Source organism: Solanum tuberosum, unplaced genomic scaffold, assembly GCF_000226075.1.
Source record: "Solanum tuberosum cultivar DM 1-3 516 R44 unplaced genomic scaffold, SolTub_3.0 scf00312, whole genome shotgun sequence".
NCBI classification, from domain to species: domain Eukaryota; kingdom Viridiplantae; phylum Streptophyta; class Magnoliopsida; order Solanales; family Solanaceae; genus Solanum; species Solanum tuberosum.
The window spans coordinates 19,403-43,191 of NW_006239237.1; the positions used below are offsets into that span (position 1 = coordinate 19,403).

Genomic DNA, 23,789 nt, shown 5'->3' on the forward strand with positions numbered 1-23,789 from the left:
ATTACTTAAAATTTAATGACTTAAAAATATTTTTTTAAATGTATTAAAATTTTGGTTAATTGTCAAAACTTTACATGTACCACATAAATTGAGACATGGAGAATCACACATATTTTTTTAAAAAAATTACATTAAAAGTATTCTATCAATTAACAATATATATTGTTTGAAAATTGACGAAAAAGAAACTATAAATTACAATAATTAACAAAATAAATCTTTCGACTCCAACAAATCTATCAATTAATGCCACATAAATTGGGACATGACAAAAAACATATATTATTAAAAAATTAGGTTCAAAATGTACTATAAAATACAATAATTAACAACTTAATATATTAAAAAGACATATAAAAAATGGTTAATATTTGAAATTCTACGTGTGCCAACATAAATTACAACAAACAGAGTAATAAATATTATTTTCAAAATTATGTAAAAAAAAGTACTGCAAATCACAATAGATAACAATTTAAAATATTTTTAAAATCATATAAAATTTTCAATAACTTCTCAAATTTCATAATATAACATAAATTAAAATTAAAAAATATATATATTGGGCCCCGTGCTGGCACGGGGTCCTATATCTAGTATGATTAGAAAAGAAATAAAAACACCAAGTAGTTTAGATTCTTAAAATCATTTTAAACCTTATCTCACACGGTTTCTAGCTATGTTGCTTGGACTCTCCAAAATGAACTACTTATATGCCTTCACTTCTTGCTTTTCTTTTAGCGTGCTTGCTTGTATGTATCTAAAGTTCATATTGTACGTACTAAAATGAATGCAGGAGAAATTGCTTAAAGTAGGCCATATCTTTGAGCAGACACTGCAAGGCTGCTCTTTTATTCCTCCTCTAGTAGCTGATGAATTTGCATGCTAGTCGTGAATTCTTGTGCGCAGTTATGTTCCAGTTTATCAATGTAACGATTTCATCAAAAGTGCTTGCTAAATAGCCATGGTGCAAAGCTCTGTCCTGACAGGAAGACGACAGGTTCGTCTATCTAGTATCAAATGATCCACCAAACCTTCCGTGCTCGTGCCACTGTTTCCAAACGAATCATTACGTTCAGAAAACTTTCTTGTGCTGGATGTTTTTTTTAGGAGGATTGGCGTATAAAAATACGCGCCAATCGAAAATTCATAACTCTCAATATCTGAGATACTGTAGCTTATTGCAAGCAAATTCATTTTGTAAATTAGCATGCATCAATTTTTACACTTTGATGTATACATTTATGTCATCTGGCCCTATTTCAGGATGGTCTTTAATATTTGCCCTTTGCTGCTCATTCAATGAAAATTTGTCGGTCAAAGTACCCTTATCTATGACTTTATGTTGCGGCATAAGTTTAGAGAATTTTTTTGCCATGTCTGGCATAAATTAAGTTATTTAGCATAAGTTGTATAGTATCTAATTTGCTTTGAATTAGTTTAGAAAACTTTGGTGCTTAACATAATTCTGAAATCTGAAGACACAGATATTACTAGGGTTGGGCATAAAATATTGAAAATCGAACACCGCATCGAATTGAACTGAAATTTTTGGTAATTCGGTATGAGATATGGTATTCGGGAGAAAATTTAGAATTATGATATTCTGATTTGGGTTTGGATTTGATATGAGACATTAGTACTACTTGGTATTTGATATTTTTCGGAATTATTTATTTAATGAAGGTCATATATCAACAGTTCTATTAATATTTACTCATTAGTTGTGTCATTTGTTTTCTTTATATCTTCTTACGTATTGATCTTCTATTCATGCCCCCATATAGAAAAATAGAAATAATTGGTATTAATTTTGTAATACAATTGACTATAACTTCAATACAGTATTACTGAATACCATATCAAACTGAAATTTAATTTACCGATTACCTAATTACCGAATAGTACTACCCAAAATTGTAAAATTTCAAATCGAATATCAAACCCTCACTCTTAGATATAACTTCTTTTTTCCCTTTCTAAATCACCTCACAATTAGGTGAGAATTGAAAAGGAAAAGACAGGTAGTAGGCAAGACCATGACAACAACAATATCTACAATTAATACTTATTACTCCCTCTGTCTCAATTTATGTGATACTTTTCATTTTTCGAGAATCAAACAGTTTAAGTTTGACCTGAAATTGCACATGGAATCTTCAATTTTTTTAAATGAAATTTATATATTTGTAAAATACGTAAAAAGTAGTATAAGTCATAATAATTGATAATTCAAAATATTTAAAAGATCTATGAAAAACTTACGATCAAAGATAAACTTGTTTGAATTTCAAAATTTGAAAAGTGTCACATAAAATGGAACGGAGAGTATTATTTATTATTATTATTATAAGTACTGTTTTTCCCCACGTGAGGACTTTGACATTACTATGTTTTTTCGGTCATAATAATAATAATAATGACAGAATGAGATACTTCATTGAATATTATTTGAATTTAATGTAAAAGCTAGTAGTTTTTTTAAATTTTTCTTCACAATATTATTACTGTTTGGCCCCATTTTTAGCATCAATGAGTATTTATATTAAATTTCCTACAGTAGCATTGCAGTGTGTATACTGTTTCCTCAATGCTTGGTGTGTTTAAGCTATGAACAAAGGGACCATTTCCAAATATACAATGTGGACAAAACTGCAAAAAAAAAAAAAAAACATAATACATAAACAAACCCTTAACTTGGCTTCAACGAATGTGCATAAGTAGACACTTAAACTTATATAAAATTAAACAAGTAGACACAAGTGTCCTACTTGGAGCAATACATGTGGGATGCCATGTAGGACACAAAATTGTCATGTAGGACGAATGTGTCAATTTGTTCAATTTTATACAAGTTTATGTGCCTACTTGTGCACACCCAAAGTTAAAGGTCATAGTTTCCAACTGACGTCAAGTTAAGGATCATGTTTATATATTATGCCAAAAAAAAAAAATCCTACTAATCTGAGATAATTCGGACATGTGAAGAGCATAATAGGAGACGTATGATTATTTCAATACGAACGTATGAGAGTTTGGTTATGGATGATTTTATGAGATGTAAAGGTAGGTCGGAGAAGTATTGGTGAGAGGGGATTAAACATGGCATGACGCAGCTTCAGCTTACTGAAGATATGATCTTATAGGAAGTTATATATGGAGGATAAGAATAAGAGTAGAAGGTTGATAGGTAGTTAAACGTTGTCTCGCTTATCCTTATTTTATACAAGTAATCGTAGTATTGCTCTTGTAATTTCTTGTTTTTCGAAATAGGGATAAGGACTGCATACATACACACTGGCCTTTTCAGACCTCACTTGTAAAATTACACTGAGCTTGTTATTGTTCTTTTGGTATTAACGGGTGTGCATCAATTCACCCTTCACTTAAGGTGCGGCTCCGCCTAAGTGGAGCCACCTTACGTGGTTTGGTGCATACCCTTAAGTCGAAATTTTTTGAGATATACATAGATTTAATGTTAACTATACACGTGTATATATATAATTTTATACACCTTTTATCAAATTTTGACTTTGCTACTCGGTGACTTATAAGTTTATTAATGCTATAATAGTTGACGAGCAACTTTTAATATTTTCTTTCAATTGTTTTAATATATTGGAATCAAGGTAGTGACTTTTTAGTTATTATATTTCTTCACAATATAATTATTGTTTGGCCCCATTTTTAGCAATGATATATTTACAAAAGGGGCCATTTCCAAAGAACACAATGTGGACAAAACTGTATAATAAATACAAATAAATATGAAAAACTATATATTATAATTGATGGTGTCCTTTGTGACAAGTGATTGAGGTGAAAAAATACCAAACACACCCACTATATTTTTCTCAATGAGTATTTACTAAATTTCCACCAGTAGTAATTATAGTTGTGTACATTATTTCCTCAATGTTTGGTGTTATAAAGCTAGAAAAAAGGGACCATTTCCAAAGAACACAATGTGTACAAATTTGTAATCAATTAATGAACATTATAACAAAATATTTATATTAATTATTATTTTTTAATAAGCAAATAAAATTTAAAATGAATAAGTAAAAATGAACGGAGGAAATATACCATACATGAAAATGGTGTAAATAATTGATGGTCCTTTGTGACAAGTGATTGAGCGAACATTACTTGCACTCCAATTGGGAAATAAAAAAGCATAGATAGTAGCATTTGTTCCTTTTCCACAAAAAAGAGAAGGTAGATTAATTCCTTTCATAGTATAGGCCCTTGTTATTTTGAGGAGCGACTCAATAAGGTTAGTGGCCTAAAGCAAAATTTTAATAAGAATTCTATTATTTTCTTAAAAAAAAAACATTATGCATATTCTTATTAAATATTAAAGATTTTTGAGATATTAAATTATTAATAATCTTCCCATTCATACTAAGGGTTTAAGGGGAGTTATTCCCTTTCTTCGGTTCTTGCTCGTGGTCTTGAGTTCGAGCTTCAGAGTGAAAAAAAATCTTGCTAGGAAGAGCCTCTTTAATCGGTCATGTGTGGTGCAAATTTAAATTAATCAAAAAATTCAATACAAAAATCAAACATTGAGTGAAAGACAAAATTGAGGCCTAAAACGTACCCTTACTTTAGTAGTTTAATCCTCTGATCCGTCCTGATTATTCAATATTTAACGAAAATCAAAAGTGTTGAATTTTAACAAACTTAAATGACTCAAATTTTCAAAAACACATCCAAGGGACCATTTTTATCATATATTTTTTCATGAGAATTTATTATACATCTCAAGTAGTATTGAAGTGTTGTACATTATTTCCTCAATGTTTGGTGTATTTAAGCTATGTAAAAAGGGTCCATTTCTAAAGACCACAATGTGGACAAAACTGTAATGAAACTTTGGAAAAGGCTAATTTATAAATATACCATACATGAAAATAGTGTATTTAATTGATAGTCCCTTTTTTGTGACAAGTGATTGAGTGAACATTTACTTGCACTCCAATTGTGAATTTTGGAAAAAGTATAGACTTTTGCTTTTGTTCCTTTTCTACAAAAAAGTGCTATGTGGAATATTTATTTATTCCTTTTAGAAATGGTTCAACCCCCACCCTCACCCCATAACCCTCTCAATTTATTATAAATGTATAGTCTAGAAAAAGTACCATTAAAATATATGGTGCAGTAAATAAGACTGTTTTTCTAATCTCTTGATTAAAAATCTTGATATTATGTTATGAGTATGAAAAAGTCTTTGATATAGAATATTTTCCTCGAATGGGCTTTATGAGGAGTAAAATTGAATTAATCGAGTTATTCCAAACATTGGATAGGAATTATTTTATTTTTTTAAAAAAAGTATAAATATGATACTTTCTTCGTTTCAATTTATGTGACGTTTTTCAAATTTTGAAATTCAAACAAGTCTATTTTTTACCGTAAATTTTTCATACATCTTTTAAATATTTTAAATTGTCAATTAATGTGACTTATAGTAATTTTTACGTCGTTTATAAATATCTAAATTTCATTTCAAAAAATTTGAAGATTTCATGAGTAAATTGCCGGTCAAAATTAAACTGTTTGACTCTCGAAAAATGAAAAGTGTCACATAATGTAGATCATGGCGAAACGACACCATTAGATATAGGTTTGAACGAATTCACTAGCCTTTTACTATATAAATTACTAAATACATATTTAATAACAGGTCAATGAACTATGAATTCAATAATAAATTCAATATACATGAACTTTAAATTATAGATGCGTCTCTATTAATATACATGTACTTGAGTGCTACCATTCACCCACAGTTGGTTATTACAATAGTAGTGAAAGTAAATAAGGTTAGAAATTATGATCATGTAAGTATATAGGACAAAAATTGCAGCTAGTTATATTTGAAAAATGTTATATATTTTTTTTTATAAAATAAATAATTAAATGATATAAGAAACTAGAATTTGGTACTGAACAAGAAGTGGCATCCAACAGCTAATTTTCAGTCTTTTTTTTAAAAAAATAACAATTAATTAAGTGTCCTTTTTCTGGTCTGAAGGCCTGGTTTCTTCATTACACTGTCCCTACACAAAATATTGTGGCAGTTTGCACAATATTATTTTGAAATATATTCGTTCACTCTTGTATTTCTTTCTTTCAAATCATGTTTTGAAAAAATCTAGAATTTATCGAAATATTTTTTTTACTTGACAATAATAAGGATAAGATTTATGTATATGTTAGTATTATTTTTAGATTTTATTTACACTGAACATGTTATTGTTATATCATTTGGTCATGTGAGAACAAAAATTTCATAATAGAAGTTGATCAGATTATTGTTTTTGAGTGAAAAGATCAAAGATACGTCTAAAGTATCTAGGTTTCTTAAGTTTCATATCTAAACTATTAGGTTTCTGAGTTTCCTTCCTGAATATCAAGAACTATTTTTCAAAACATACATCAACTATCACTTGTTTTTTCCCACTTGAACGATACTGATATTTCAGATACAAAAAGGAAATAACTGATGGTTAGTGATTATTTAGGTAAGAAAAAATCACACGCTTGATAATTTAGGTATATTAACTCATTTATTTTGGCCCTTTTTCCCTTAGTTGAATTATATAGTGAATGATTGACATAATTTATTTTTATTTATTATTATTATTATTATTATTATTTGTTTGTTTTTTTTTGGGTAAACTAAGGCATACGCATAATATTTTATACAGAGAGACAGCTCACTAATGTATGACTCCCTTTGTCTGTGCAAATAGTTAGCTGCACAGACGTGACCTACAAAGTGAGATTTATTGGGATCATAAAATTGCCCAAATAAAGTGTAACTATGTTTAATCTTGATCATACAATTGTCCAAATAAAGTGTAAATGAATGACATAATCATGAAGATGCTTTCACTTTAAATATGATTAGTGATTGAATGTATGAGAATAATAATATTGATATTAGATATAATGCGATTATATCTAATATATTGTTTGATTCAGGGGCGGAGGTAGCATATATTTAGGGGGTTCATTCGAATCTCCTTCGGCAGAAAATATTACTATTCATACATGGTTAAAATTACTTTTTAGGTATAAATAATAGATGTCAAACCTCCTTTCACTAGTTCATGTGTTTACTTCTTAGATTTTGAACCCCTTAATTAAAAATTCTGGCTCTGTCAATGATTTGATTTGATATATTAGTAATATGTATTGAATCATCAAATAATATTGATTAAGACATAATAAATGACATGAGTAAATACATATATTGAATTTAAGATATATACTGAAGAACGTTTATGCCATCGATGAATTTTAACTTGTGAAAATAAGTAATCCTACGTTTCATTTTATGTGGCATATTTCGGATTTTGAGATTAAAACAAATCTATTTTTGACGTAAGTTTTTCATAGATATTTTAAGCATTTTGAATTATCAATTATTGTGACTTATAGTACTTTTTACGTATTTACAAATATATAAATTTCCTTTCAAAAAAATTGAAACTTTCATGCTCATATTCTCGATCAAACTTAAACTATTTGACTCTCGAAAAATTAAAAAGTGTCATATAAACTGAAACAAAGAAAATAGTATTTATTAAGAAATTTACTTATTAACGACTTAACAAATAACCTAACAATATTTTGAGACGAAAGTAACACCTTTACTAGAAAGAATCAATAATACAAACAAAGAATAAATTCTCTAAGGACATAGATTATATCTTAAGACATAAATAGGAATAAAATAATCAAACATCCATCCTAATTACTTAAATATTCTTTTAAGAGACGTGTAAATGAAAAACACGATAAGTATTTTGAGACAAAGGGAAACACCTTTTACTAGAAATCAAAGAATCATCAATAATACAACCAAAAGCCTAAAAACTCCTAAACACAAAACAACAATTCTAAAAAACACAAAACACAAACAAGAAACAATGATCTAACAACTCCACATGAAGCTTCACATGATCTATTCTTCTTCAATGGCATAGTTATAGTATTACTACTACTCCCACACACATTAACTCCAACATAAACCCCTTCATGTTGATTCATCAAACATAGCCCTGGATTTCCACTTAAGTCCAAATTCCTTCCAAGTCTTTTCAAAAAACTTGAATTGAATGGCACAACACCATCTAACAAATTTCTACTCAAATTCAAGTGATACATATGTGATAATCTTGAAAATTCCACCGGTATCTCACCTGTTAATCGATTGTTTTGTAAAGACAACGTAGTTAAGTTCACGAGTTGTGAGTAACTTGATGGTATTTCCCCTGAGTAACCTGAACTTGAAAGGCTCAATTCTTGAAGTTTATGTAATTGACTCAATTCATCAGGCAATGTTATGAACATCATTGGATTGTCATCCATGAGAAAATATTGAAGTTCTTGAAGTTTATGTATCCCATTTGGGAAATTGCCACTTAACTTGTTGTTACTAAGTGCTAAGAAGTTTAAAGATTGTAACTTTTCTATTGTTGGAGGGATTTTGCCTGTTAATGAGTTTGAGCTTAAGTCAAGTTTTTGAAGAGATTTGAGAAGGCCAATTGTGGATGGGATTGGATTTGTTAATGAATTGTAGCTAAAGTCTAAGCCTATAAGATTGATGAGATTGCCAATTTGGTTTGGGATTTGACCTGTGAGGTTGTTGTAGCTTAAATCAAGATGAATAAGTGAGTTGAGTGTGAAGATTTGTGGTGGGATTTGTCCAAGAAGATTGTTTTGTGACAATGTGAGGATTTGAAGTGATTTAAGTGATGAAATTTGAGGTGGGATTGTGCCAATTAATGATGGATTTGATCTTATACTAAGTTGTTGGAGAATTCTGTTTTCTTGAATGGAGATTGTTGTTTTTGTGTGTGTGAAGCATTGGATAAAGAAGAGAGATTCAAGATTTGGGAGTTGGAAAATGAGTGAAGGGAATGTTGCTGTTTTCTTGCAAGTGGGATTTGGATGTGTCCCAAAATCAAGCCTAGTGACATGGTAAATGTTGTTGGTGTTTTTTTTGCACTCAATTCCAAGCCAAGATGAACTTTGTTGGCATGGATTTGGATATGATTTTCTCCAATTTTGGTCACTGGAAATTGATTCCATGATCTTGTAAAGAGTTTCTAGTTCATGAGGATTCATGTTTGGTTGTGTGAGATTGTTGATGTTTGCTACATTGGTTGAGGAGATAGAAGGTGGGGTGGTAGATAGGAAAAACATGAGTAGTAGAGGAAATAAAAAGAGTTTGAATGGATACATTGTATTTGTTGTAAAAGTTTCTGATCAATTGTTGGAGTTCTATTTGATATTTTAAGAAAAGAATCAATTTTTATGCAAGAACTATTTGGAGGGTTTAGTGGTGGTGGAGGGGGGGGGGGGTAGGCTTAGAGATGTGACTGATACGATGGGTGGGGGAGAGTGGGGACATGATCTTGAGTGAGAAAAGAATCATTTATGCAAGAAATGTATGGACTTTAGAGGGTGTGGAGGTTTGGTGTCATTAGGAGATTCGAGGCGGAGCTAGAATTTTAGTTAGGATGTGGCTTACCTTATTTATCTAAATTAAATATTTTACCTTATAATAATAATAATAATATATCCAGTCTAGAAAGGATAGAAGATAGAGTCGATACATCAAAAATGATCTTTGGCAGTAATTAATTAATGACAATAACTTAATTGTTGTTAAATAAGTATTTTAGCTACAATTAGCATCCTTTGTAAGTGTCTTTAAAGTCTACGATGATAATGGATCCAATGTCAATTAACTAATGTTGATAAAAACTTTAGCACTCTTTGTAATGTATATATTTATTGCCGCTAAAAGTTGTTTTTGTTGTTGTGAGTCTACTAAGAGATAAAGAGGTTGTTTTCGATAAATCTTCGGCTCAAGAAAAAGCAATTCGGAAAAAAAGAAGCAACGAAAGAAAAGGCATAACAAATCATTCTCAATAATAACTACACAAAATAATACGATTGTTGAAGTGTGCTTTTAGTTACTGCAGTAACTTTTAGCAAAATAAGTTATTTAGTTTGAATAAATTTGAATTTTGAATTTTAGTTAATTTGTTTATGTTGTTGAGATATTTTAGGTTGTTTAAATTTTAAATTATGCAGATTATGTGTTTTATGTTGGCTATTTAAAGCCCCTCAATGCTTAATAAAATTTTTGAAAACTATTGAAAGTCATTTCAATCCATTGCGACAAAGTTTCAATCTTTTTGTGCTGCCCCATTTTTAAAAAAACACCAACAGTGGTATCAAGAGCTTCATTGATCTTAAGGGATCTGTGAAATCTTCCAAAGAACTACCATACATTTTTAACCTGTAAGGGCTACCTTTTTAACCTATCAGGGCTACCCATTTTAACCCATCAAGGCTACCTTTTCAACTGGTGCTTTTTTCAACACACAGGTTTTTCTAAATCATTTTTTAACCAAAATAATGGCAAGCAGCAGTCTCTCTTTGAATGCCCCACAAATTTTCACAGACGAAAACTATCAAATTTGGTCTGTGAGAATAAAACCATATTTTGAAACATATGTGATATGTGAGGTTGTGATGGAAGAAAAACCCTTACAACCTCTCTCTGCAAATCATACAAAAGTTTAGATTAAAGCACTTTCAAAAAAACTTCTACACAATACAGTGTCATCACATGGGTTTTTGAAGAACAAAATCAAAAGAAGAAATTTTGCAAGTTCAAAAACAATGAAAACAATCCAACATCAACTACCAAAACAAAAATTGAGGAGGAGCATTTTTTTCAATTGCAGTAACTAAAACAAAGGAGAAGTGTTGAAGTTTGTTTTTAGTTATTGCAGTAACTTTTAGCAAAATAAGTTATTTAGTTTGAATAAATTTGAATTTTGAATTTTAGTTTGTTTGTTTATGTTGTTGAGATATTTTAGGTTGTTTAAATTTTAAATTATGCAGATTATATGTTTTATGTTGGCTATTTAAAGCCCATCAATGCTTAATAAAATTATTGAAAGTCATTTCAATCCATTGAGAGAAATTTTCAATCTTTTTATGCTATCCCATTTTTAAAAAACACCAACAACGATAATCAAAATATAAGAAACAACATATAGTAACAGAGAATGAAGGACAATAAACTAGGAGAGCAATACTATGACTACTAAGTTGGATGAATAGCGAGATATCGCACTACTAACTACTATCTTAATCCATGTTCTCTACAACTTCTTATCTACACTCATATCCTCAGTGAACTTTATTAAATATTTTACTTAATACATATAAATAATTCATTCAAAATCAATAAATTATTTTTTCTAAAATTCCTAATTTAAAATTTTGAAATTTTATCTAGGATGAGGTGGGGTGGGGGGAAGGGGGTGAGTTTGAACTGAAGAGATGTGAGTGATATGATAGGTGGGGTACATGATGCTCTTGAGTGATAAATTGAAACCAAGGTAGGGTCAATAGGACATTTGAAGCCATGGCGGAGACAGAAAGAAAAGAAGGGTTGATGGAAAATAGCAGAGAATATATTTCATTATTTTCATTCAACTTAAATTTTATCCCTCCGTTTCACAAAGAATAGTCCAGTTTGACTTGGCACGAAGTTTAAGAAAATAAAAAAGACTTTTAAATCTTGTGATCCTAAATTAAAGTTATGTCGAATGTACAAAATTGTCCTTTAATCTTGTGGCCTTATACATGTCACGGGAAAAATTGAAATTAAAATGTTAACAAAAAAAGAAAAAGGTCATTCTTTTTTAACGGACTAAAAAGGAAAGGAGATTATTATTTTTGAAACGGAGGGAGTAGTATATAGTATATTACATTATTGGAGTTGCTTAACTAGTGATGATATGTTATTTATTGTATTTTTCAAGTTCCAAATTCTGTTTGCTAATTACTTTTTGTTGTTGCCTAAAACTTAAATTCTATATCATTTAAGACAAGAGCGGAGTTACAATATTAGATAGACATAATAAATTAACGTGTTTTTTAATTTGTTTCAATTTTGGGTGTGCACAAGTCGACACTTAAATTTGTATAAAATTGAATAAATAGACACATTATGTGATGTCCTACATTGCAATTTTGTGTCCTGTATGACAATCTACGTGTATTATGTCACATAGGACGTGCGTGACAGTTTGTTCAATTTTATATAAACTTAAGTGTTTTACTTGTCCAAACCCAAAATTAAAGGATAGATATCAGCTGAAGCGAGGTTAAAAAGCATATTTATGTATTATATCTAATAAGATTCGAATGATTTTGTAATTTTTATTTAGATTGTATGTTTGTTTTAAAAAATCTATTAAATTATATATACACAAACATTTATTTATAAATTGAAACTAAAAAGAACTATGAGTTTAATTAAAGACTTTCCAACTAATATTAGAAATGCCAATGTTTCATTTATGTGGAAGAATTATGAAAGTCAAAATACACATTGATATAGTCCTTCACTAATACATTTCTAAATAATACATCATGTTTTCTTCTCTTCTCGGATTACACTGAATATGATATTATATATGTTTGCTCTTGTGATTTATGGTATTGTTTTTCCTCAATGTTTCTTTGCTTCTTTCTCCGCCTGCAAACATGTCAAGTTTCAGAATACGAATTAATGACTCGATTTTAAGATATGATGTAAATATTATTTATCATGAGTTATCTATCATCACATTCTCTCTTCTTTTTTTTCTAACGATACTGTCAGTGCATAGAAATTAAATTGGTTCGAGAATTCGTACCGCTCTAACCACCTTGTCAAAGGCATCTGGTCCATACTTCTCTATATATCTTTCAACAGCTTTCCTTGCATCAAGACTCATCATTTGGAGTGCTTTCCTTTGATTTTGTGGATAATTTGAGCTAACATGGCTCCCAACTTTAACATGTTTTCTTATGAAATTTTCATGTATATAAGCTGCTCCATGGAAAATTGGTAGCACCAACCACATACAACATACAAGTTTGATGAATGGCCAGAATGGAAGCCTGAAAATTGAAGTAAAATCGTTAATTCGTCGTTAAATTTTGTAGCTAACAGAATATTATATGATAATTAGTCCCTAATTCATCACTAAATAGGATTTGTGAAGAATTTTTATTGTTTTAGCTACAAAATTTGTCCGTCACTAATTCTTGTTGTTTTTAGTACTAACTCGTTCAGAATGCATCTAAGGATGTAGTCTAATGATCAACGAAGGTTGAAAAATCATAACAGAGACTAATATTTGAATTTCAATGCATAAAAGAAAGTTATTATTAGGTGATTTTTTTCCGTTTATCTAAAATTTGATGGACAAAGTTATTCGCACATATAATGATAGAGCCATAAATTCTAGCAAGAGAATTCAAAAATTACAAGAATTTCACACTTAGGAATGTTATAGAAAAAGTTTTATTTTTATTCCATTTATTTAATCAATATTATTTTTGAAGAGAGGGGTATCAATTGAACTCCCTAAAAAAAGGGGTAGACTATTTGTCACTAAAAACAAAAATTCATCACTAATCATATTTAACGATGATTTAACGATGGATTATTTTTTTAAAAGCCATGTTAACTATAGGTTATTTAGTGATATATCATCAACGAATTTCATAGCTAATTAGATTCCCAGTATAGAATGATTGAGATATATATGTACGGACAAACGGACTCGAACTCCAAAATATATAGTAACAATAATTTGATCAGAATATAGAAGTTATTGTTACCATTGGAGGACTTTCCAGCAAGACAACTCAAATAGAGTTATGAATGAATAGAGAACCCAATAGGTTAACCATTGTTGATCATCTAATGGTGAAGGGCTCTCAATTGCTCTCATAGAAGAATACCTTCAATATTCAAGAACAATAGTTAACATATGATGTTTGTAATTTTAATATGGTTAAAAATAGATATGAACTATAATTTTTTCGTGAGTTTCATACTCTGACTATTAGTTGTTGTTTTTTTACGTGAACTATCACTGAGTATGTATCAAAACACACATAATTGAGTAGATGGTGATAGTTCAGGTAGGAAAAAGGAACAACTGATAGTTGGTCTAGCGAGCTTCAATATGTGTTATGATAGTTCAGGTTGGGAAAGGGAATAACTAATAGTTAGAGTATGAAACTCGTGAAAAAAATGATAATTCAAATGTTTTTTCATCATTAATTAATTAATAATTGATCAAATTGCAACTTACAAAGGATAGAGAAGCATCACTCCAGGGCTGTTAAGAAAAAAATGAAAAGTTAGGTCTTAATTTACTAAAAACACAACAAAAAAAAAAAAACAACCCATAAAACAAAAACTTTAAGTATATAGGAGGTCATTATTTTATGATCATTCACTACATATCTAACTCAAAAAAAAAAGGAAAATAAGATAAAAGAAGATTTTTTTTAAATTAGAAAGTAAATCCAAATAAAAAAACATGCATGTTGAACTTATATTTTTGGGTTTCTTATATAGCATAGCGGTCTGTCAAAATAATAACCTACAAATATATATACACACATAATATACACAATTTATACATAACTAGGCTATCTTCTTCTTCTTCTTCTCTCTTTATATATATATATATATATATATATATATATATATATATATATATATATATATATATATATATATATATATATATATATATATATATATATATATATATATATATATATATATATATATATATATATATATATATATATATATATATATATATATATATATATATATATATATATATATATATATATATATATATATATATATATATATATATATATATATATATATATATATATATATATAGTTAGCGGTTTATAATTATTTTTCTCGGGCATCCAAATATGTAACTTTTCCATGTATTTTTTTTACAATACAACAAAAATTTGGGATAGTGTTCATCGTAAAAAGATTGAATTAATAAAAAAGTTGATACTAAACGATGATATTAGCAAAATATTTATATGTATTATATAATTAAATTAAATTTGAGGGGGTCAAAAAAAGATATACACGTTGTTTCAATAATTAATAACCTACGAAAATTAAATTGAATTACCCGATTAATGCATTCAAACTTTTAGCAATAGTTCCAATAGCACCCATTGGAAAATATTTCTTTATTTTCCTCTTGCAAATTTGATCTTTTTATGAAGGGAAAATTTGCAACATTTTATAAGTTAGGAATATTGTGCATGAAAGCAATTAGCACAAGTAAAGGATATATTTATCAAAGTATAGAGAAAGTCTTCTTTTCTCCGCCATGAAGGTATTGGGGGGGGGGGGGGATCTAAGGTATGAGGTGCGGTTTTTCGAGAATCTAGTTTTGTATTTATCTGATGAAAATCTAATAACAAAGTACGTTCTTGATTTAGCAGCAAAACAAAAACTTGTTCAAGTTTTCTCACTATCATCATGAATGCGAGTTCAATTCCCTTTGGACATTTAAAATAATTTTTTTTATTTAAAATTTGAGATCATTAAATATTTATAAATCTTAAATTTTAAATTCGATTATTCTACGATCATGCATGGTAAAAAAAAAGAAGGTGGAATTTCCTTTCCTACTACACTACCTTTGCCTCTACTTCACGTCAACCACATGCAATAAAATGAATCTTAAAGTAACATTTAAAGTCGGCAAGTTAACTTTTTTGTTTTCGTTATCGATGTATATTATTTAGTATATAACAAATGTATAATAAGTGTATCTAGTCAGACGTTTTTATTTCTTGCGTAAGTAAATTAAAATAGGGAAAATTACACGGTTAAGCAAATTTATACTATTTAATTAGTCATCATAGCTATAGTTTGTTATAATTACCACTTACGACTAACATTAACCATTAATTACGTGGGTTGACTGCGAGTTTGTATAATTAGCCACATTTGTATAATTCGCAATTAACAATTCTTTGTTTGATTTGTTTTTTGTATACGATAGTTTGTATTTGTATATATATTTATATATGATGAATATGGTTTCCTTTAGTTTTTCAGTTTTATCACCATATACATTCAATCTTTTTTTGTATAACTTTTTAAAGTTGATATAAATGTGTAGTTTTCGGATTTTGTATAATATAATTTATATAATGTAATTTGTATAATATAATTTGTATAATTGCTTAAAGTTCATATGTTATGTTTGTATCAATTCGTTATTTCGAGTTTTATCATATTTGTATAATTCCAGACTTTGTATTACTCAATTATACAAAAACACGCAAATTATACAAACGAGATGCGAATTATACAAATTATTGCCCTCTCTCATTCACCTCTCTTCTTCCTCTCCCATTCTCACTCGCCTCTCTCCTCCCTCTCCCAATCTCGCTCGCCAGATCTACAAATCATATGTATACCAGTTACATATATACAATTATTTTGACAGATATACATATACAATTCGCCTCTCTCCACTCTCTACCCTCTCTCGCCCGCCTCTCTCCTCCCTCTCCCAATTTCGCTCGCCACTCTCCTCCCTATACCATGTAGCTACGAATCGTAATTACTCTATTTTTGAGTGGCTATATGCAAAAGTTCCCCAAAAAAATATTGTAATAACATGATGTAAACATCGGCTAATGCAATGCGCGATTAAGTTAAATACAAATATCCAATATGCATATGTTCTTAGAATCATGTATATTCCATACCTAATAAATAAACTAATTACGAGCTAAAACTTTTATTTGTGACAAGAAGGAAATAACACTCTTTTAAAACAAAGGAATTAATTGGGGACTTTTGCTAGCCTTAGGCCTTTTTTCCTTTTTTTTTCGAATGATATTACACGTATAAATGTTCGATGAATCTAAAGCAATAGATTTGCAAGACTTGTGATTTTTTTTCTTTTTTTCTCAATTAAAAGAGAGAAGAGGAAGGGAGAAGCTTCTTTTCTATATCGAGTTGTTATTTGGTCCCTAGCGACCTAATTAGTCATAATTTTACTTCTTTATAGAGTTGATTTGTCTTCTCATTCAACTTGAGATCAATCATATGGATTTTTTGTCTTATTTACCCGTAGTCTTAGCTCAGATAGAGTATTTTACGTGTTCGCTCAACTCTTGTAAATTAAGGATGAACGTTCACTGTTTATGATAAGAATATCAATATATATAGGTTAAATTATTAGACGCGTGATGAAATTTAATTTAACAAAAGGTATCAAAAGAATATAAAATGTCATGGATTACCATCTACGTTGGCCTTATGCAAGATCGATGTGATTTCCTCTTGCATAACAATTTTCTAATATTTAACTTATATACATTAGGTGCAATTTATTTCAAATACACTATATTCACATGTATGTAGAATGCATTGACTTTCTCGCTCGTCTTTCTCCTATCCCGGTCGCCTCTCTCTCTATGTATCTGACTTGAAATCTGAAGGAGTAATGTATCTGATTTGAAATCCAGTACAAATTCATTAATAAGTAGACAATACGTAATTATTTCAAACTATAGAATGGATTCGTTTGTATGTTTGTGTAATTACCAAAATAAAAACCAAGAGTCAATTTGGGCCTTAAAAGCCCAAAACAGTTGGCCCACTTAGTTGTTTCTCTTCGGGTTGGCGCCTTAGATCCATTTACCCAAAAAAAACTTCACAACAATCCTTCACTCTCATCTCTTTCGTTTTTTCACACAGTTACACCTTCACTGTGTGATTTTCTTCACACACAAAAACAAACCCTAAATTCCCCTTCTTCTGTAACGACGACACCAAAAAAGTTCTTCAATTCTCGTAAGTTTCTCTCTCTTACAGTGTTTCTCTCTCCTGTTCACGCCATAGATGGTAGTGTTGTTATAATTGGAGCTGTTGTTTATTTGGATATATATGTTTAAAAACCCGAAGTCCGAATGAATTTTGGGTTATATGTATGTTTTCCCGATCCGATGTCTATAGGGTTTTAATTATTCTGCTTCTCCGACCCGACTTTTTCCTTTTTTTTTAATCTGTAACCTAATATGGATCGGATTATGGGTTCGGGTTACTGGGTCGTGATGACCCGGTTTGGGGAGTGCAAATTTGGGTAGTGGGTATTGGGTTGAGCTCTTTACTCTTTGAATTTTGAATTTGGAGGATTAATTTGTTCTCAAAGTTTCCATTTTTTTTGTTTGCAAATAATGCAGTGCTTGAGCTGAGCGTCTTTTTAACCTCCCCAGATCCCGTTTGTGGGATTATACTGAGTATGTTGTTGTTGTTGTGCTTTGTGAATTAAGAGTAATTTTTGGTGTTTTGTTGGCTAGAATTTTGGTAGTGTGTATTTTAAGTATAAATTTCTTTTTGTTGTCTATCGTGGTTTTGAGTATTCATATGAAGCATAATGTATCAGATAACTTTGTCCACCAAGGCTTTTACAACATACTTGTTGAATTTTGCCTTTCAACATCTAATTTGTGGTTTAAGTTTCCATCTTTGGTTTGCAAACAATGTTGTGCTTTGTAAAATTAACGAGTAAGTTTGGTGTTCTGTTGGCTAGAATTTTGCGAGTGCATAGTTTAATTATAAATTAATTCTTGTTGTCTTTTGTGGTATTGAGGATTCATATGAAGCAGAATGTACTTGGTAACTTTGTCACCAAGGCTTTTACAACATACTTGTTGAATTTTGCCTTTCAACGTTCTAATTTTTGGTTAAAGTTTCCATCTTTGGTTTGCAAACAATGTTGTGCTTTGTAAATTAACGAGTAATTTTGGTGTGTTCTGTTGGCTAGAATCTCGCGGGTGTGTATTAAAATTTTCTTCTTGTTGTCTTTGGTGTTATTAAGGATTCATATGGAGTTGAATGTACTCAGTAACTCTATTCACCAAGGCTTTTACAATGTACTTGTTGAATTTTGCCTTTCAACATCTAATTTGTGGTTAAAGTTTCCATCTTTGGTTTGCAAACAATCTTGTGCTTTGTAAATTAAAGAGGAATTTTGGTGATTTTTTAATCGTAAATTTCTTCTTATATGTGGGTTTGAGGAATCATATGGAGCAAAGTGGATATTGATGTTCATATTGCTGACCTCAACTAGTTTGGATTAAAGTTATAGTTGCCTTGTATTGCCTTAGGTGGGTAATTTGAAATTTAAGGGTTATATATAGCAGCTTAATACACCTTCAGAAAAGCATTTGATAAAGCTGTATATTTTTATGTAATGTGTGCAAATTTGATAGTGTTATATTGTAATGTAAATGTTACAGAAGTCTGGTTTGATGTGATGTGTGCAAATGGGTGTTTTTCCAATATAAATGGAAGTGAAGTCGGGTCTAGATTTATTGGTAGATTTATAGTGTTTTTTGTACTGTAAATGGTAGAGAAGTCCGGTTTGATGTGTTGCATGTGAATTTGATCTGTGTTTTTTGTAATGTAAATGGTAAAGAAGTCCGGTTTGATGTGATGTGTGCGAATGTGATAGGTATTTTTTGGAATGTAAATGGTAGAGAAGTGCGGTTTGATGTGATGTTTGCAAATTGGATAAGTGGTTTTTGTAATTTAAATGATAGAGAAATCCGGACTAGGGTTTTTGGTATCTTATATGTACTGTGCCTCGCCCAAAAATTAGTCATATGTACCTACATTCTTTTTGACTATCCTAGCTTGAGGAATGGGCCTTAGTCATCTGTTTAGGTATGTGTCTAGAGTAACAGCTTAAAAGAACTAACTGCAGAAGTCACATAGGTAATGCAACATTGTAATATTTGAAGTTTTGAAAACTTTTGGCAACTAAAAAAAAAGCTCTGTCAATTATTGAAATTTTTTTGTCACATTAGCACACCAGACTTGGTTCAACAGGCAGGTTTTGAACTTGTGACATGAGTATGTTGTTGGACTACGCTGGATATGTTTTTGTTGTTGTTGTTGTTGTTGTTGTATGCATGCTTAGTATAGTTTTTGGGCTAAGGGAATTGAATTGAACCCCTTCATGCAATATAGATGTACTTCCTTTTTCTCCCAAGTATTACTTATTATTTCTTTATTCAAACTTTTTTAGAGGTTGGCTTTATGTGCAAGATATATATGGCGTCTTTGTGCTTGTGTGATTGACACTATATTATCCCAATTGATAATTTGAAGAACTGTATGATTTTAATTAGTCTGTGTTATTGAAGCTTTGTTGTTTCTTCATTATTCTGGTTTAGATTTAATAAATTGTCTGTCATTTTCCTCACATCCCCTGAAAAATATCCCAGGTATTGCTACAGTACTGGAAGCAATGGAGATAGAGGAAGAAGCAGTCATAGTCAATTCTAGTAGGCTAAAATCTGTTGTGTGGAATGACTTTGATAGAGTAAAAAAAGGTGATACTTTTGTGGCTATCTGTAGACACTGTAAAAGGAAACTTAGTGGGTCTAGTACCAGTGGGACTTCACATTTGAGAAATCATTTGATCAGATGTCGTAGGAGATCAAACCATGATATAAGTCAGTTGCTGACACGGGGAAAGAAAAAGGAAGGACCTCTTGCCATCTCGAATTTTAGTTTTGATCAAGAGCAGAGAAATGGTGATGCAGTCAGCGTTGTGAGGACTAAGTTTGAACAAGGACACACAAGAGATGGGTTATTCAACAATGGGATTGTTAACTTTGATAACAGGCGAAGCAGGCTTGACCTTGCCCGCATGATCATATTACATGGCTATCCTTTGTCTATGGTTGAACATATTGGTTTCCGTATATTTATTAGGAATCTTCAACCCTTGTTTGACATTGCAACATTTGATGGAGTTGAGGCAGACTGCCGGGAAATTTATTTGATGGAGAGACAGAAAGTATATGAAGAGTTGGACAAATTGCCTGGGAAAATCAGCCTTAGTGCTGATACATGGACTGCAAATGGTGATGCTGAATACTTGTGCTTGACGGCACATTACATAGATGACTCTTGGCATCTTAAAAAGAAGATTCTGAATTTTTTAACAACTGATCCTTCCCAAACAGAAGATATGCTGTCAGAAGTTATCATGACTAGTCTAAGAAATTGGGATATCGACCGAAAATTGTTCTCAGTGACATTTGATAACTACTCAACATATGACAAAATTGTAAGTAGAATCAGAGAGCAGCTTTGTCAACACAGATTTCTTTATTGTGATGGCCAATTATTTGATACACGCTGTGCAGCTAATGTTATCAAGTTGATGGTCCAAGATACCTTAGAAACAGCAAGCCAGATAATCCACAAGGTCCGGGAAAGTATTCGGTATGTTCGAAGTTCACAGGCAACCCAGGAAAAGTTCACTGAGATGGCTCAAATTGCTGGGGTTGATTCCCAGAAGTGCCTGAATCTTGATAATTCATTTTATTGGAACTCAACTTATATCATGATTGAAACTGCTTTGGAGTACAAAGATGCATTTCCTCTTTTGCAAGAACATGATTCTCGGTATGCAATGTGTCCAACTGTGACAGAGTGGGATAGGATAAGTGCCATTGCTAGCTTCCTAAAGCTCTTTGTTGAGGTTTCCAATGTTTTTGCTGGAAGCAAGTATCCTACGGCAAATACATATTTCCCAGATATCTGTGATATTCACTTGCAGTTGATTGAGTGGTGTCAAAACTCAGATGATTTTGTTAATTCTTTGGCTCTGAAGTTGAAAAGCAGATTTGATGAGTACTGGAAAAAATGTAGCTTGGCTTTGGCGATTGCAGCTATCTTAGACCCACGATTCAAGATGCAATTGGTTAAATATTATTATCCACAAATATATGGTGATAGTGCTCCAGACTGCATTAATATTGTTTCAGATTGTATGAAGGCTCTGTATAATGGCCATGCTATTTATTCACCATTAGCTCCTAATGGTCAAGCTGAAGCATCTCAAGTTGGTGGTGCTAATAATGATCGGCTGACGGGATTTGACAAATTCATCTATGAGACCTCAGTGAGCAACAACATTAAATCAGATTTGGACAATTATTTGGAGGAAAAGTTGTTCCCTAGAAAAGATGATTTTAACATATTAAACTGGTGGAAGGTTCACACTCCAAGGTATCCTATTCTGTCCATGATGGCACGCAATATTCTAGGAATGCCGATGTCAAAAGCTTCACTAGAGTATGTGTTCAACACTGGGAATAAGGCTCTTGAACCATATCGCAGTTCGCTAAGATCAGATACCTTGCAAGCTTTGATGTGTGCCCAGGACTGGATGCGTGATGAATTTGAAGGTCAATATTTAATAGTGTAGTTTACAATTATGACATATTCTATATTAGCTATAAAGAATAATTCTGAATCTTTCTGCAACAGATTCGAAGGCTTCATCAAGCACTGTCACTCTGGCCCTGTGCTATGATGCAAAATAAGAGCAAGTCTTTGGTAAGCTTAGGTTGCCATTCTTTTGCGTTTATCTGTGTATATTAGCACCTACCAAATGGTCCCCCTCTCTCTATCCTTATGTTAAGATTTTGTAGAAATTAGTTCATTTGCAGATCTTGCTTTTCCAGAGCTCCCATAAATTAGTTCAAGATGAGTTCAAGAATCTAACAGCTTTTGCCATCTTAGCCTTCATCAATTGACTAACTTATCTGTATCTACTTCTCTTTTCTATTCTGTCCATTCTCGTTTGGGGTTCTTTACGGTATTGATCGTGTCAAGGATCATTCCGAATTAGTGTTAACTCATGATCATTATGGTCTTGGTTTGTTCATCTGAGCCAGATGAAAGAAAAATTTGCGAGGTATTCTTGGATTTTTGCAGCTTTCGTGCCCACACTCCAGCCTACCGGGAGATGGTATTGTCTGCTGTTTAGTATTTTTCAGCCTCTTGAGTTGGACCATAACAGCCTAATAATGGTTGAAGATAGTGAGTTAATTAGTTAAGGGAAAAAGGAATTTTGTAGGGCTGTTGCTTATGATATCTTACTTGAACCATATAATATAATGTCTCTAATTTCAGTTTTTGAAATATTTATTATATTCTGGCAAATAGGGTAAGAATTGTGATTTGGTAACAATATTTACAACTTAATGACTTTCAACTTATAGAATCTACACAATTGAAGAATACCGATTTCTCTTTATAAAAATATGTCCAGACAGGAAATATTTGAGATTCGGGCTAAATGTCACTTTTGGTTCCTCGGTTATTGATAAATTCTGATTTGTCGATATGTGACTAAGCACGTTTAACCGTTGATTATTTGAAATGTGCGCTTTTGATCTCATTGCTTATGAATATTCACGATTTTTCTGAATTTCTTATTGGTCCACCTTTAAAAAAATTTATATCCATTTGTTACTTCTTCATATATCTTTGAGGGTGTGAAGTAACACATTTTTATAAATCAATGCATATTGACAATATCAAACTTTTCTATTATAAAAAATAAGGACAATATTATGTCATGGCCTGGGTGAGTCTTCCTACACGACAGGACGTCCGGTTCTAGACAAAGCTACAACGGTTCAATTATTTCATTTTTTATGACGATGTTTAATCATAAAACTCGTGATATTAAATAAAACAGGATATAAGCTATGGTTATTAGAACATAATCATTAAGATTAATGCTGAGGATAAAACATGGAGAAAAAATAATCTATCTTTACTTCGTATGTTAAAAACGATAATCTATTTTTGAAATTGTGAACAAGTAAAATTAAACAGAGGAAATATCCCCTAAGGCCTAGCTCAAGTGGCAAAAGGTGGAGGATTTGTGGCTTAGGTCGCAGGTTCAAGCCCCACACCATGCAAAGCAAAGCCTGGTATTTAAGTGGAGAAGAGTAGAGGGGCGGGCCCATTATCCACCTAGTTTAGAAGGCTGTGATTGGTCCAAGGGCGGATCACA

At 30.9% G+C, this 23,789-nt stretch overlaps 4 protein-coding genes across 4 annotated transcripts in view; 2 read left to right on the forward strand and 2 right to left on the reverse strand.

Annotated features, from left to right (window-relative positions):
• LOC102595939 (glutamyl-tRNA(Gln) amidotransferase subunit A, chloroplastic/mitochondrial) overlaps nt 1–1,335 on the forward strand; it is a 10,158-nt gene extending 8,823 nt beyond the window's left edge. Inside the window, exon 10 of the mRNA XM_006359932.2 lies at nt 797–1,335. Within this exon, the coding sequence (XP_006359994.1) occupies nt 797–889 (93 nt within the window). The 3' untranslated portion in view covers nt 890–1,335. The remainder of the gene's footprint in view (nt 1–796) is intronic.
• A 6,457-nt stretch (nt 1,336–7,792) lies between these two features.
• Nucleotides 7,793–9,341, reverse strand: LOC102596273 (protein TOO MANY MOUTHS). Its single transcript, XM_006359933.2, has one exon. The coding sequence runs from the start codon at nt 9,256–9,258 to the stop codon at nt 7,891–7,893; it is 1,368 nt and encodes a 455-aa protein (XP_006359995.1). The 5' UTR covers nt 9,259–9,341; the 3' UTR covers nt 7,793–7,890.
• A 3,041-nt stretch (nt 9,342–12,382) lies between these two features.
• LOC102596601 (HVA22-like protein f) lies at nt 12,383–15,144 on the reverse strand. Its single transcript, XM_006359934.2, has 5 exons — nt 15,060–15,144; nt 14,196–14,222; nt 13,717–13,839; nt 12,744–12,990; nt 12,383–12,583 (listed from the first exon to the last, which is right to left on the reverse strand). Exons 1-5 carry the CDS (start codon nt 15,104–15,106, stop codon nt 12,557–12,559), a joined length of 471 nt encoding a protein of 156 aa, XP_006359996.1. The 5' UTR covers nt 15,107–15,144; the 3' UTR covers nt 12,383–12,556.
• Nucleotides 15,145–17,621: 2,477 nt separating this feature from the next.
• On the forward strand, nt 17,622–22,532 carry LOC107063165 (zinc finger BED domain-containing protein RICESLEEPER 1-like). Its single transcript, XM_015314662.1, has 3 exons — nt 17,622–17,752; nt 20,191–22,167; nt 22,250–22,532. Exons 2-3 carry the CDS (start codon nt 20,214–20,216, stop codon nt 22,303–22,305), a joined length of 2,010 nt encoding a protein of 669 aa, XP_015170148.1. The 5' UTR covers nt 17,622–17,752; nt 20,191–20,213; the 3' UTR covers nt 22,306–22,532.
• The last annotated feature ends 1,257 nt before the right edge of the window (nt 22,533–23,789 follow it).

Excerpts from the sequence above, each read along its gene's own strand:
- LOC107063165 (XM_015314662.1), top strand. The coding sequence starts at position 20,214 with ATGGAGATAGAGGAAGAAGCAGTCATAGTCAATTCTAGTAGGCTAAAA. Across the intron at positions 22,168-22,249 it reads GATGCGTGATGAATTTGAAG|ATTCGAAGGCTTCATCAAGC; the intron begins GTCAATATTTAA and ends TTTCTGCAACAG.
- LOC102596601 (XM_006359934.2), bottom strand. The coding sequence starts at position 15,106 with ATGGGTGCTATTGGAACTATTGCTAAAAGTTTGAATGCATTAATCGG. Across the intron at positions 13,840-14,195 it reads GTGATGCTTCTCTATCCTTT|GTATTCTTCTATGAGAGCAA; the intron begins GTAAGTTGCAAT and ends TGAATATTGAAG. Across the intron at positions 12,584-12,743 it reads TTGACAAGGTGGTTAGAGCG|GCGGAGAAAGAAGCAAAGAA; the intron begins GTACGAATTCTC and ends ACATGTTTGCAG.
- LOC102596273 (XM_006359933.2), bottom strand. The coding sequence starts at position 9,258 with ATGTATCCATTCAAACTCTTTTTATTTCCTCTACTACTCATGTTTTTC.